General features: G+C 46.4%; 1 protein-coding gene across 3 annotated transcripts in view; it reads left to right on the top strand.

Annotated features, from left to right (window-relative positions):
- The window catches only part of GALNT16 (polypeptide N-acetylgalactosaminyltransferase 16), a 141,385-nt gene that overhangs the window by 84,716 nt on the left and 41,066 nt on the right, over positions 1 to 15,603 (top strand). For all 3 annotated transcript variants that reach the window (XR_014220403.1, XM_082225185.1, XM_082225184.1), the window contains exon 4: positions 11,328 to 11,395. Coding sequence is in view for 2 of the 3 variants with exons in the window: in XM_082225185.1 (XP_082081311.1) it covers positions 11,328 to 11,395 (68 nt within the window). In the remaining variant the exon portion in view is untranslated. The remainder of the gene's footprint in view (positions 1 to 11,327; positions 11,396 to 15,603) is intronic.

Genomic DNA, 15,603 nt, shown 5'->3' with positions numbered 1-15,603 from the left:
ATTATTATTATTATTATTATTATTATTATTATTATTATTCCCCGCCACTCTGGGAGGCTGAAGCCCTTTAAGGCTTCCTTCTGTCCACTCTCTGTGAATTACCTGCCCGGAGCGGGTTTCTGGGGGGGGGCGCGCTGCTGCCGGTGTCCTCCCCGTCGAGTCTCGCCTTGCCCGGCGCGTGGCGGCTGCCCTTTCCCACACTCTGCCGGCTGCGCTGCCAATCCCCGCGGCTCGGCCTGTCAGTGTTACCGGGCTCGGCGGGCGGTAATTCCCGAAGAAAGCCGGCGGCGCTTGAAGAGCTGGCAAGCCCCCATTTGCATGTCTGTTTTCCGCAGCCCTTGGAGAGGATTAAGTTCCCTCCTTCCTGCCGGGGAACCTCCAAGCTTTGGGGGTGGGGGGGGGGGAGGAGGCAGCAAAGCGAGGCAGGAAGGAGAGCGCGGCTTGGCTCCTCGCCGCCGCCGCCCCGCCTCTCGCCGCCGGACTCGCCCACCTCCCTCCAGGCAACATCTCGCGGCACACCAGGCAACATCTCGCGGCACACTAGTGTGCCGCGGAACAGTGGTTGGGAAACACTGGAGTAGTGCAATAGTCACTGTCCCATCATTCTCCTACAAAACACATGCAGTGTTTTTAACCAGTCTGTTTAGGTCTGCCCTAATTATATAGGTAGAGGTTGTAGAAATATAATTATCAGGAGTGCTGTGAGAACAATCACAAGATGCCAGTTGCTGTGCTACATTGAGTAATGCATGAAACATGCCAGTTAATCTTGAGGATAGGTTCAAACATGCCAATTGAGATGATATAGAGCCCAACCTTCCCCATCATTGGGATGTTTTAGATTGCAACTCCCATCAGCCCCAGCCAGCACGGTCAGGTAAGAAGGATGTCGCAAGCCAAGAACATCTGGAGAGAGCCCTCTGCGACATCCTGCCAGGGTTTGCCCCATTGCTGGGCTCATTGGGAGGTCAGTGAGAGGCAGCACCTAGTAGTGAAGTCAGCACTGCCTGGCAGCCCCACATGTGGAATGAGCCATGGGTGCTGGCCAGAACTCTTATCCTTACACCCACAGTCTAATTCCTTCCTACTTTTTCTGAAGGTCTTTGGGCAACCATCACCACTCAAGTGGAAGTGGTGGTGCTCAGATATCAGACTCCAACCAGGAAAAATTGAGTCTGAATCTCCTCAGAAGGCCTTATATCCTGCATATACAGCACCCTCTCTTGAAGAGGATACATATCCCCAAGCCCAATGCCCTGAAGGGAGCACTGTTGTTATTGTTTTAGCCAGGGCTGTCTCTATCCAGGGGTGCAAGGGGTGCAGGGCACCTGGGCGCCAAATTCTGGGGGGCACCAGATGCCCGCTGCTGAAGCCACCTAAGCTCTTACCACACCACCTCAGAGACTGAGCAACAGCCGCCATCGCTGCTCCCCACGGCAGGGCCCCTGACCTGGCTGCCATTGCCCAGAGCCCCGGCTGGGAGAGGAGGATGAGGAAGGAGTGTGAGAAAAAGCAGCGACGGTGCCAGTGGCAGCATCTGCAGCGGCGGGGAGGCGGTAGGCAGCGGCAGGAAGGTGCGTGTGGTGGAGCTGGACGGGCCACTGCTGCAGTGCTCCTGCAGAATGGAGCGGGCGACGGGGCAGGCCCCGCGGAGAAGGACAAGGCGGCAGCAGGGACTGTCACCACCCCTCACAGCTGCGGCGGCACCTCAGGCCAAGCTTGAGTTGGGCTCAGCGGTGAAGCTGGAGCAGCCGCTGGCGCTGCAGAGACCTTGGGAGAAGCTGTGACTGGAGGAGCGGGAGGAGGAGAAGGAGGCGAAGTGAGTGAGCAAGAGCATCGACCAGGCACTCAAGGAACAGAAAAGGGAATACAAGCAGACACACTGCCGTGGTGATGTGCGGGGCCGGCCAGAGTCCCATCTCAGCCTCTCCCTTCCCTGTCCTGCAGAGCCTGCCTGCTGGGAAGTGGTGGCTCCTTCACCCACCCGTCCAACAGACGGACCCTTCAGGCCGGTGAAGGCGCTGTAACCCCTCCCCTGGCATCAGGGGGGTTAGCTCCGCCAGCTGTGTGTGTGCACTCCTTTCCCACCACGGTACAGGCTTCCCTCCCTCCTTCCAGTCTGCCCTAAATTTGGGGGCACTGGGCGAATCTTTGCACCCTGGCGCTGCATATGCTAAAGACGGCCCTGGTTTTAGCCACAGAGTCCTATTTACATTAGAGCTCCACCAGTGTGAAGTAACAAATGAGAACCAATAAGACCTTTTTTTGTTTTTTGTTTCATCATAATTGTTTTTCTATTTTTCCTTTACACGGAAACTGTGGAACACAATTTGCTTCTCCCCATGGACCCTGAAACATCCTCTCATGGCAAAAGGGGCCGTACCACCTGACATTTCATGTGGGGAAATAGTTTCTGGCATGCTATTTTCTTGCTGTGGGGGCTAATTCCTTCATACCACTGCACTGTGCATATTTGAATGAAACCATGAGTCCATGGTGCTCATGTATACTTTAGCAGTTTGTGCCTTTTTCATGAGACCAGCAAGAAACAGAAAGTTCCCTTTAGCTCAGGTTCACTTGTTATTCTTGGTTTGCTGATAGAAATAGAAACAATAACAACTCTGGCTTAATTTTCAAGGTGCTTGAGGTAAGCCATGTATCTCAATAAAATGGATCTGAATGCACTAGGCTGGGCATGAATTATTACTGTGAGTATAATTGCTGCTGCCTTCGCCTACACAGCCGGAGTCCATACCACTAAGTAATTACTGTAAAGTGCTGTGGGGTACCTGAAGTATGAAAAGGGCTGCTCTGTTCCAACTATTGGTTTCTTGCAAGCCTGCACAGGACCGCAGCAAAATCAGGAAAGGAGGAGGTGATGGTGTAAAAATTGTGCTGCCTGCTTATTTTGCAGTGGCCGGTCACCCTCTTCTCATGCCATTCTGCTTTCCTTCCAAAAGTGCAGCAGGTGGATTTGGCCTTCTGTGACAATTAGGGGCTGATTTGATTTTGATTAATCAGCCATTCGAGTAGCACCTGTTGAAAATTATATGTAATTAAATTGTTATAGATGATTACAGAGTTGTTTTCCAAAACAGAAGTTTAATTTCACTTTGGGGAATGGCAGCGATGAAGAAGTCCGATTGACGAGTTAACGTTAAGGCCAAAAATCTATAAAACCGGCTAATGAGTTTCTATGCCTGAGTTGTGGCTTGATGCCCCATGAGGCTCCTATTTCAAAGATGATGAGATCCCAACCAGTCTGTTTGAAATCTGGGGGCAATTGGGAAGTCTGAAAATAAACTTCCAGGCGGAGCTGGTGTAGCATTGCGGCTAAGACTCCAGAGGCCTTGTTTTGAATTTTACTTCTGCTGCAATGAATGGTCAAAGGAATAGAAAAGTTGTACTTGGCCTCACAATATGGGGATAATAATTATGACCTTTAAAAAAATGTCCTTGTAAGGGTTTGAGCTGTTTAAAGTGCTGTATAATTCAAATGCTAATTGTTGTTGTTTATTACTGCTGGAGTCTCTTCTAGCATCCTCTGGAAAATATTGACTCCCATGCTTTAGTTCTTGCCTTTAAGTAGATCTTAAAAATCATCCTAGGTTTTCATTTTGATCTGAGTGCTGTGACTTATGGAGCCAACACGCAGTGTTTCTCAACCTTGGGTCCCCAGATGTTGTTGGACTACAACTCCCATCATCCCTGAGCTCTGGCCTTGCTAGCTAGGAATGATGGGAGTTGTAGCTCAACAACATCTGGGGACCCGAGGTTGAGAAAGGCTGCGAGGAAGGGATCAGCAGATTCAGAGCAATCCCAAAACTTAAAGAAGGGGGGGGATTCAAAGTGGGGGTCCCTCAAACCAGACACTGAGCGTGCTCAGTGCTGGCAGAATGTTAACTGCTGAGAAGGGGAAAGTGTATGTATACACACACACATGTATAAAATATAGCCAACCCCCTCAGCCAAATGCACTGTTAACATGTTCGCACCAGGGTTACACTGCAACATTTTCTTACAGCGCTTCCCTGGTCATGGTTTAATTGTTCTTTGACTTTAATGGCCCTCCTCATTTCCTCATGGGTGGCAGAGTCATTGACATTTCCTTTGTAGTTATCTTGTACATCTGAAGCATTCCAGGCAGGGATGATGAAGAAGAGAAGAGTTTGGATTTGATATCCCGCTTTATCACTCCCTTTAAGGAGTCTCAAAGCGGCTAACATTCTCCTTTCCTTTCCTCCCCCACAACAAACACTCTGTGAGGTGAGTGCGGCTGAGAGACTTCAGAGTGTGACTGGCCCAAGGTCACCCAACAGCTGCATGTGGAGGAGCGGAGACGCAAACCTGGTTCACCAGATTACGAGACTACCGCTCTTAACCACTACACCACACTGGCTCACACATACATCTACATTTTCTTCTAATAGCCCTTGGCACACCAGCTACAGGCCTCTTAAGGACCCGTGGTAGTGAGGGCTTTGATTAGTGCCAGCCACTGGGCGTTAGAACTTGCAAAGTGGCGTTAAAGGAGGCTTCTAGATGAATAGCTGGAGTTAATAATAAACCTTTATTGTCACTACACCACTTGTGTGCAGTGAAATTAAACTAGTCCCCCCCCCCCACATACACTCAGTCTTGTTTGCGCTCTGTGTGCTTGTCAGAAGTCAATTGCACCACTATTTTTTCCCATTCAGTGGCCCAACAGCCCACGGATAAAAAATGTTCTTTAACCTGTTGGTGCGGCTGACTATACTTCTGTATCTCCTGCCCGAAGGTAGGAGATTAAAGAGGTGCTGGCCAGAGTGTGAATCATCCCTAAGAATTTTCCTCGCTCTCCTGAGGCAGCGGTTTCCCGCAATGTCATCTAGCGAACACCGAGGACAGCCCATGATGTCATGTGCTGTATTTCCCACCCTCTGTAGGGACTTCCTGTCCATGGCTATCAAACCAGTGTACCACACTGTTATACATTATGAAAGGACACTTTCTGTTGTGGACCAGTAGAAGGAGATCATCAATTTTTGTTTGACATTGTTCTTTCGCAAGACCCTGAGGAAATGGAGTCTCTCTTGGGCCTTCCTAACCACCTGGGTTGTATTGATTTTCTAAGTGAGCTCTTCACTAAGGTAAACTCCCAGGAATTTAAAGGAAGAGACTCTCTCCACACAGCCCCCCCCCCGATATACAACGGGGCTGGCTCCCCTCTCTTCCTCCGAAAGTCCAACACCATCTCCTTCGTCTTACTGACATTTAGGTGCAAGTTGTTCTCTAGGCACCATGTAGAGACTTTTTGAACCTCCTCCCTATACGCTGATTCATCTCCACCTGTAATTAGACCCATTATGGTGGTATCATCTGCAAACTTAATAATTGCAGTGAATGAATCAGATGAAATACAGTCATATGTATACAACGAGTACAGGTAGGGACTCAGCATACATCCCTGTGGGGTGCCAGCGCTGTGCTTCAGAGAGGTAGATGTAACAGGCCCAGTCCTCACTATTTGTGTGCGATCCCTCAGCAAGTTTTTAATCCAATCACAGATGGTAGAAGAAAGGTCCAGGTCCATCAGTTGCCTCAGGCCTTGCCTAAGCTAGGATAAAGGATGCAGGGAGAGGAGCATCAGGTAGGTCTGACTGAGCATGGAGCCTAAAGAGGGAGAAACTAGCATTGGGATGGGGTGGGACTGGCCAGGGATGAAGCCTTATTGCTGATGAGTGGCCAGTATGTGGGGCAATTAGTTTGAAGCAGTGCAAGCACCAAAGAACTGGAGGTTGTATGAAAGCAATGTCCTACAGACATGATGAGAGACAGCAGGGAAGGCAGGCCACCTATGACTGCAATACAGGAGATCCAGCAGTGACCGAGGACCTGTCTTCTTGGATTGGACAAATGAATGGGAATGGTGATCATTCTCACAATACTGGTATGTACTATAGACCAGGGGTTCCCAATTCATGGTCCATGGATCACAAACCTCATTGAAGGGGCCCCTGGCATGTTTGTGAAGAACACTTACAATTTGAATTTTTGTGGGATTCTACGGAACTCAAATGTAATACAATAAAATACAGTATAAGAAATAAAAGAAATAATGAAGTGCAATTAAAAATCAAAGCATCTAGCACAAGGCATGGCAGTAGCTACAATAGGCAGAAAAATCATGCAGCGGTTTGCCAAAGCCTTGGGAATCTTCAAGAGGCCCATGGCGGGGGTGGGGTGAGGGGAAGCTATTACTATTTGGGAATGTTGTTGTTTTGAATTGTTTTTAATATTGTTTGTAATGTCGTAACCCACTCTGGGACCTTGTATAAATTAACAACAACACTGATGGTTGATGTTAAAATATTAACATCATTAGACATTTAAAAAGTCCTCACTGCTTTGAGAACACAAATTGAGGTTTTTAGGCTTCTCATAAACTGGTCCAAAAAACAACAACACACCCCAAAAGAAGATCCAATAGTGTATTAGCATTTTGTCACTCACTTTCATACCAACAGTGCAAATACAATTTGGTCTAAATGTACAGATTGACAAGCAACAAACTTGTGAATTGAGATTGGTAAAAACAGGGAGGCCAACAGTAGCCAGAGCCCATGACAGATGGAAGCAATTCTAGCTTTGTCCCCATGCTGATCCTCATTTAGTTCTGCAAAGGCAGTGCTGAGACCCAGGAGGAGGTGGCTGACAGCCAGTGGCACCCCTGGGCAGATTGCAGGTAAGAAGACAGACATGTGGGCATTCACTGAGGGCAGACTGAGGTTGGTGGGGCAGCGCCCCATTTGCCCAAATAGGCCAGCTTCCACTACCATAGAAACAACAGGCCGCCTTATCCTGATGAGCTGCAGTCTGGTGGGGAGGGAAAAATACAATTCAGAACCTTGAGTGGAAAATGTGGTTTGAAAGTCTGGCTATTAATTGCCTTTTATCTCTAGGTGCATATAAACAACACAGTCATTGATTTGTGCAATCGTTGGCACACATCATGCAGGAAGCAAGTACCAAGGGCTGTCAACCATTGAATATCTATTATGATCCAAGTTTAATGAGTTGCATAGTGAACATAATCCACAGTTCAGACAAAAGAGGTTGCAATTTAAATAGCTATGTTGATATGTGACTAAATGTAGAACTTGGGGGAACTATGGAAGTTGGAATCTAAAGTTACGAAAAGCAGGAATAATACATTTCACGAATCTTGCCATCGGAAGCCTTTCCCCTTTTTTAGTGTGACAGCAAGCAGGACTAGATATGGAGGAACTGCCAGGAGAAATAATGTATATACTGACAACCCCTTTTGAAATTACGGATTTGTGTTTGAGGGGGGCACAAAGATGGTAAGAGAGACCTGAAGCTTGGAGTCAGGGGGCTCCTTATTTTTTGCAGAAGTGAAAAAAAACAGAATAAAAGTCATTCAGAATTACATACCTGATTTTGTTCTGAGGAAATATTTACTTGGCAAGGATTTTGTCTTAAGCCATTCACTCTCTGAGGACTTATCCTTGTTTCTCAATGGGTCTTGCTATTAATGCACACGTTTGCATCTGCTATTGGTGCTGGGTGCAAAGGGATGAGTGTGCTTAACTTCTTGAGGATGGAGCATGTTTCAGATCTCCAACTAACTGATCCAGGCAAAATTTGTGTGAAATTTTGCTGTTGCTGAACATTAAGGTATTTGTGCCTTTGGGAGCCCTAGTACTGGCAAGGCAGGGATCCTGAAGTGTGACGTGCAGGAGCAGCCTGTCTTCCAGAAACATTTAAATGGCCTCTTGAACAGCTTTCCCATTGGCGTCTCATGTCCTCTGCAGGGGGATGGTTGTCGGTCTGATTTTGCTTGACATATTTGCATCGCAAGAAGCAGCTGTCTCTCATGAACTGCTTGCTCATTTGGCATCCCCCACCCCCTCGCATGCTCTGCAGAAGATCTCTGTCAGTGAAAGTGTGTCTGCCCCAGCATAGTGTCTCAGGGAATCGGTCCCTCATAATAATATTGTGGTTATTTAACATTTTAAGAGTATTCAAAGCACTATCCTTACGTTCAGCTTTTCTTACAACACCACTGTGAAGTAGGCAGTGATGACGGGGGGGGGGGATTTTTCCTAGTGCTTAATTCTTTCATGGAGAATTGTCCGTTTCACGAGTTCATTAGTAACAAAGAATGGATGCAAACTGCAAATTACAGTAGGCAAGCATGGCTGTTCCCGAGTTTTTAGCTTTGTTTAAGGTATTTTATTTTACTTCTTTATTTTTGTACCTCTTTTGTACTTACTCTTTTCTAGAACGAGGTTGGGGAACCTCTGGTCTGTGGGCTGAATGGGGTCCTCCAGGCCTCTGTGCCTGGCCCTCAGGAATCTCCCTAGTCCAGGCCACCTTCCATCTCTCATCACCCCACTCTGTGCCCTCCTCAAATACTTTTGTCTGGCTGCAACGTAACCTTGAACATTGATAATGCCCATTGCTTGCCTCAGTGGAGGATGGGGACAGGCATGTTTGTGTGTAAACTTCTGCCTTTTGCAAGGCTAGACATTATCCTTCTGTACAAAGGTAAGAGTCACCTCATTTGCTTGGCCTATCCTTGCTTTGGCGCTGCTCACACCTGGGATGCAGCCCCTGGAAGTTTGGCCACAAAGGAATGTGGGCTTTAGGTGGCAAAATGGCTCCTCTGCTCTGCTCTAGAGTGCTATATTCTTTCTGATTGCCTTATGCAAATTTCCCTATTCTGCAATAATTATTTTCTGGAAACCCCACAAAAGGTGGTTCAGTATCGTGGGGAGCAGAAGCCAAAAGAATAAAGACTTGTCTGAGTAATTCCTCTGGCGGTCTTTTCATGTGGAACTATGTGCACATAGATTGTACTAGGAATGACGTGCCGCAGAAAGTGGAGACATCTGTGATAAGAAATAGACACTAGGCTTGTGGACAAGTGAGAGAGAGAGAGAGAGAACTCTGTCTTTAGGATGTCGTAGAGGTTGATTATATTTCAGAAATCAGGAGCTGGTGATGCTAGAGGGAAGTGGGATTCTTCCTGTGAGAGAGGATCATTTCAAAGAACAAGAGAGAAGATTCCAACTGTGGGATGGGTTTTAATGGGTAGGAGAGGATATATTAATTGCAATTTATCCATCCAGCCACCCACATGTGTGGGTTGAGAACAGCTTTTCAAATCCCATCCTTGGCAGCAAAATTAAAAGCATAGGAATTAAATGGTAAAACCTTGTTTTGAGTAAGTCCAGCTATGAAAAGTTGGTTCCCCTTTCTTACCCAGCTTATAAAGATTCAGGAAACAATCTGGGAAGTAAATTTAAAAATAAAAATAAAATTTACTTTATTTTTTATGCATTGCATCACAGCAACAGTAGCAATAAAAAACTGTGCAAGCAAAATACTTGTACTTACTTCAGGCATGTGCCCAAGGCTGGAACAAGCAGAGGTATACCTGCGTCCAATGCTTCAAAGGAAGAGGGAGGGGTGAGAGGAACAGAAAGTACTATATACTCCTTCTTCTCTAGGTGAGAAAGGGTAATGACATCACACAGAGTCCTCTCTACTGATTGTGTTTCTATGGTCTTAGTATCTGCCTATCAGCAGTACACCTTTGTGGACTTAGCCCTTTCTCATACTAACTAGCAAGAATATTCATTTGTTAGGTTTGGCTGCTAATCGCCCACACTAACTGCCTTTGTTTTACTCCCATAGTTGCTAATGGGAATTCAGATCTATAGGGAATGATATTGATAGGAGACAGGTGATTGAAATGTGACTAAGGGCCCCTACAGAATGATTGTTTTTCGTGTGTAGGTATATTCCACAGCGTGTCATTCATGTAACAATAGTGCAAAAATGCTGGATTTATCCACACGTTATTCTGCTTTATTAGGTTTTCTGCCATGCTTCCCCAGTGTTATTGCTGTCTGGAGGGGCACTCTGGTGCTATAACACATCAAAAGTAGGGCAAGCACCCAGACAACACTCAGAATGTGAAAGGAAAAATTGCAGGATTTTAGCAGGGAGAGATGGGACAGGCAGATACCGCAGAGGAAGCAGTGTGAGCAACCCAAAATGTTTGCAGATGCAAATGGTATTGAAAGTGCAATCACGTATAACCATCACAAATAGCCTGAGCACAAATCATGATGGATGCTCAGTAAAGAGGGCATGTGGAGGGGTCCATAACAAACAACCATTTGAATTAAGAAACAGAGTTCAGGGATTTGAAATATAGTTCAGCAATTGATATTTGTATCTGGTTGCAATGACTTCCGTTAGCAGAGAGGGCACACGCTCAACATAGATAACTACAGATAGGCATCCTTTTCCAGAGATCTGCAGAATGAGCAGTGCTCCTAAATCTCTCTTCCCTCCCCCAACACAACTTTCCCTTTCAAGCAAAAGATAAGAGGGGTAAGGATTTGCTGTCAGAAGGCCAGATGTGCAGTCACAAATTTCTGGATTGGAAAAGCACTCAATCTGTTTCATATGGAAGATTCACAGGACCTTTTCAAAAATCAGGTTTTAAAGTATACATCTAAAATTATTTTGAATAGATACCCCAACAAACAGGTTTTTGAAAACACACATTTGGTAAGAAAATGTGCTCATTCGAGTTAGGATTTAATTTGTGGGCTCAGGCGCAAGGTGCACGCAGCCAGCAGGGACCCAGGAAGGAATGGTGAATGAACACAGAACAAAGTATTGGGTTCGAATAGGCTACAACTTCATTGATTACAGATGTAAGTAGGTTTTGACATAGGCACTGGCTATGTATCCTGAATCAGTCAGCCTGACTGCTGATTGTTTGGCTGGGTGGACCCTATGACGTACATCAAATCAGGATGATCCTGCCAGAGCCACCACTCAGACGGGGTGCCAAGGCCCATCAGCCCCCAATTGGGCATCAGAATGAGCACCCCCTCCAGGACCCCTTTGTCAATCTTTTATCGTGACTCTCTTTTGTTGACAATGTGATCATGCCCCATGGGCAGCTGCAATTGGCCCATTCAAACAGGCAGGCTCCTGCAAACCCATGGGGCCACAGGAGGAGGGGCCCTTGCTCCCCTTCAACGGCCACATAGGGTGGTGGGAAGATGGTGCCTGGCTCTGCCTTATTGCACCAGGCCACAAACCACTGCTCCTGGGGGACTCACGGGAAGAGGCAATTGTTGCTGTCTAATCTGCTGAAACAGCTCTCAGAAAAATGCATCCTTTTGCAGGTGAGAAAGGGATCATTGGCGGATCAGAACTATTAAAGAGGGCTTATTTTATTTAGAATATCAAAGGCAAACCCTTATATTTTTAATTGATGTTCTTGTTATTCATTTTAGTGTTCTGAACCGCACTCCTGTCAACCTAATTCAGGAAATAATTTTAGTGGATGACTTCAGCTCCGATCGTAAGTATTACTTTTCTTTGTTTCCCTAATTATCTTATTTCCTTTTTATTCATTTTCATGTGGCTGTATACATTTTTTCTGCTCCACTCAGGATATTTCCTCACTTTTTCATCTGAGGAAAAGAGCGAGAACAAAGGCAGGAGCAAAGCTTTGTTGCGCTTTGTTTTAATTTCCACCTGAGGAAAAGAAACTAGCCAATTTTTTCTTGTTATGGTGTCTTTCCGTCGATTCTCAGTGTGACAGTCCTGCCCAGGAAGCCAGAATGCTCAGTTTGGTTTCATTAACCACCATTTTGTGGGTCATTATTGTAAGTATAACAAGTGGTGTGCACAGCTAGGAGCCCCAATTATATAGGTTCAAAGGGGAGGAGGTAATGTATGCTGCACTGTGTTTTTGGCAGACTAAGACTGTTATCCACAAAATTCTTGCTGAGGTTTTCATACAGCAGAACTATCCCAGAACAATAAGTGCCTGGAATTCTGCTGCAAGAGGCACTATCCATTCTTGAGAAAAATAGCACAAGAGAATAATGTTTGTTCCATCTTTGAAGCTGGACTTTTAAGTGACTTTCTCCAGTAATAAAAACAAGTGGCTAGGAAATTTCAATTCTTCAATTTTTGTAAAACCAAAGTGAGGGCCAAATGTGTCATTAACAATCATGGCTTGTATCCAAAGCAGCACTAAGTAACCATCCCGCTAATGCAACAATGTCCATGTGCACAATGGGACTTTCCTTCCCCTGTGCTGCCCCCAAGTCTGTTCTGAGATTTTCTGTAACCCTCTGGAACAAATTTTGGGAGTGCATGGGGAAAGAGAGCAGGTCCTCTTGTGGAACAGCAAGTCCTGTTGTGGAAGCAGAAACCCTTTCGGTGACAGGATGCTTGCTTAAAACTGAATTGGATACAAGCCCATGTCTGTATTTAAAAGAGAGAGAAAACAAATCATTAACAGCAGGAAGGGGAGGGGTTCATTGGGGCCGTGGCACACAGGAAAGGGGGGTTTAATTCCACTCCACCCCCCAGTCATGATGAAAATCACCCTCCCTCCCTCCCCAGTTGTTCATAGCCCTGCAAGGAAAGCTCCTATTAGCACCAATGGAAGAATTCCTGCTTCTAATTTCAGCTGGAAGGATTTCCATTGGGAATGCAGCAGGCAAAGGGGAAGATGGGGCTCGTCAACCAGGGGAAGGTAGCCCATCTGGGAGAAGGAAAACTGATACTAAACCTCTGCTGCCTTGTGGCTATACTCATTTGTGAGAAAGACTTCAGGAGTAAACCCTGAGGAATAATCTGTACCTGCTGCCTTGTGGGAGAAGGAAAGGCTAAGGAGTGCATCCTGCACAAATCCAGAGTGCAGTTCCTAAGACGGTTGGATGGCGCCTTGAATGCCTCCTTCTGGCGACTCCTGCAGCCAAGCTGGTGCCAAATGTATTGCTCTGCTTTCCTTTGGACCACATCAGCAAGGCTGAGAGCGGGGTCTTGTAGTCTGGCCAGCCCAGGACCTCCATACACACTGCCCAGGCTTACAAAACATACACTGCCCAGGCAGAGAAAACAACATTAGAAGTTATGGTCTCTGCAGCCACAGCAGGCGTTGTGATTCTCCAGAGGTTTGACTTCGCAGGGAAGCCAAAGTGGTCATTTAACTTCCCTCACTTTCCTGGATGTGTCAGAAGATGCCATGTTACACTGTGTCAGATACCTTGACCCTGAAATTCACTTGTGCACGTGCTGCATTTTGATAGTCTTGGAATACATTTCATTGTTTTCATGTACAATACAATTATAAAGCACCGTACCCAAACAGATACAGAATTACTCTCCAAATCTCCACTTTCTCTAAGCATTATCTTTATTTACATTTCATGAGCAGTATTTCCAAACCACCTTTCACATATGCTCTCTGGGGATTGCTGTCAGACCTATGAAGGGAGCATCTCAAATGAAGCCCCTCAAATGGATGTTGCTAATATAACCGGAATGGGATTCTGCTGTGTTCTTGGAGTGTGAATTACCTAAAATGGATTCATGGGCTATTTTTGTACATGGATTTCCTTGCTGAGCACATGTCCAGCAATATCTCAGTATCCTTTAATCAAGTGTTCCTGTCACTGCATCTCAGCAATACAGCTCCTGACAAACTGCCCTCACCAGAGCAATATTTCAGGTGGAAAGAAGCTATAGAAATGGAGAAGCTCCAGGGTAGAAGTGCCAAGAAAAGTATTTTGGCTGGTAGCCTTTGTGTGTCTTGCCAGGATGCTGAAGCTGTGGGAAGATGATAAGCGAGGGGCTTCTCAAAGCCTGGAGAATAGCACACAATAAAAACACTGCTGTTGCTGGATAGTAAAAGAGTATCAAAGTGGTGAACAGAGAGAGAAGTTTTGTCTCTGGGGTGTGTTGCTCCAGAGACCTCTGAAATTATTTTTCAGTGGTCAGCCATTGAAATATATGTATCATCTCCAGAATGAGCTGAACCAATGGGAGAGAACTTAAGTACTCTGCTGAGTCAGACTAAAGGTCCATTTAGTCTAGTACCTTTTCTCAGATCAGTCAATAGGATCCCTATGGGAAGTCTAGAAGCAGGACCTGGGTGCAACAGCACTCTCCCCACTTGTGATTCCCAACAACTGGTTTACAGGCACATACTGCACCCAACGAGACGCGGGTGGCACTGTGGTCTAAACCACTGAGCCTAGGACTTCCCAATCAGAAGGTCGGCGGTTCGAATCCCCGCAATAGGGTGAGCTCCCATTTGCCCGGTCCCAGCTCCTGCCAACTTAGCAGTTCGGAAGCACGTCAAAGTGCGAGTAGATAAATAGGTACCACTCCGGCTGGAAGATAAACGGCATTTCCGTGCGCTGCTCTGGTTTCGCCAGAAGCGGCTTAGTCATGCTGGCCACATGACCCAGAAACGCTGGCTCCCTCAGCCTATAGAGCGAGATGAGCGCCGCAACCCCAGAGTCATCAGCGACTGAACCTTTTACCTTACTGCACCCAGCACTACACAGACATAGTGGCTAGTAGCCATTGGTAGCCTAATCCTCTTTGAATTTGTCTAATCCCATTACGGCCATCCAAGAATAGCTATCCTATCCAACGGTGTGCTTCATTTTATGTGGGATGTAGACTGGCAGCTCTGCATTAGAGCCATATGATATGTCCTGCTGTGTTTATCTTGACAGTTAAAAGAGTTGAGTCTGAATGTCTTGCTCCTCTTTCAACTCTTTTCTCATTTCACTGCATTCACTCCCTTTCTTTTTCTTAGCATCCAGCCTGTGCCTCTGCCATAAATCTCTTTCATGTTTCTCCTAAAAGTCAACAGGCAGAGCTACATGCTACAGAGCAAACACAAGGACCCTGACTCTTTGTCTTGTAATGGTGAAGCAGGGATCAGAGGGGCATTTGCCTGGGAAAGTCAGGGTGTGAATCGGGGAGCTGAACTTTTCCTCCACCTGCTGATCCTCCCCCTTCCCCCATTTTCTCCACAGCCAGGTGTATTTCCAGCCCTGGAGTCGGCGGAGCTAAAAAGGAAATGTGTGTTTGGAGTCTTGGGGATAAATCAGTCCGCCATTTCTTCCATGCTGTTTCTCCTCCCTGCTTTACCATTAACCTCCAAATATGAGTTTGCAAAACACATGTTTTCTGATGTGCCGTGTTGTTATATCCTGAGGCAGGTTCCCTCCTGCCTGCAGTTGGGTTTGAAAGCAGCTCTCTCTTGTAGCTAATAGAATAGGTTGCAGTCCATGCTTGGTTGTGGGGTGTGTGGGGTGCCCACAACAGTTTCTCCAGTTTGCAAATGTTCCAGGGCCTCCAAAAAGCTGATAACCCCTGCCTTAAGGCATACGCTGTCTGTGGTACCAGCTGTTCACAAACTTCACAGCATAAAACCAGGTCTCCATAGTTCCTTCTTCCCTCGTAAAGTGCCCTCTGGAAAGGATGATTTGCTTCAGAGAAGACACAGTGGCAATGGAAGTTCTTAACTTTTCCCTTGCCAGTTGTTTTCCCTCTGACTATTCTCCTCTTCCCCTCGCTGGGAGGGAAATTTGAGTGGAAGTAGGTTGGCAGAGGAAAGGTTAAGCACTCCCTTCTCTCCTACTCTAAAGCTCTCCCTTTTCTGTAGGAACTTAGAGAAGGAGAAGGATCTGCTGGGCTTTGCAGCCCATGGCTGCAGTGTAGTGTGTAGTGTGCCTCCACAGATCTTACAAATGC

This window comes from Podarcis vaucheri (genome assembly GCF_965113315.1).
Source record: "Podarcis vaucheri genome assembly, chromosome: 1".
NCBI lineage: Eukaryota > Metazoa > Chordata > Lepidosauria > Squamata > Lacertidae > Podarcis > Podarcis vaucheri.
The sequence above is the reverse complement of the archived record's forward strand: the minus strand, read 5'-3'. Positions and strand labels throughout refer to the sequence as shown.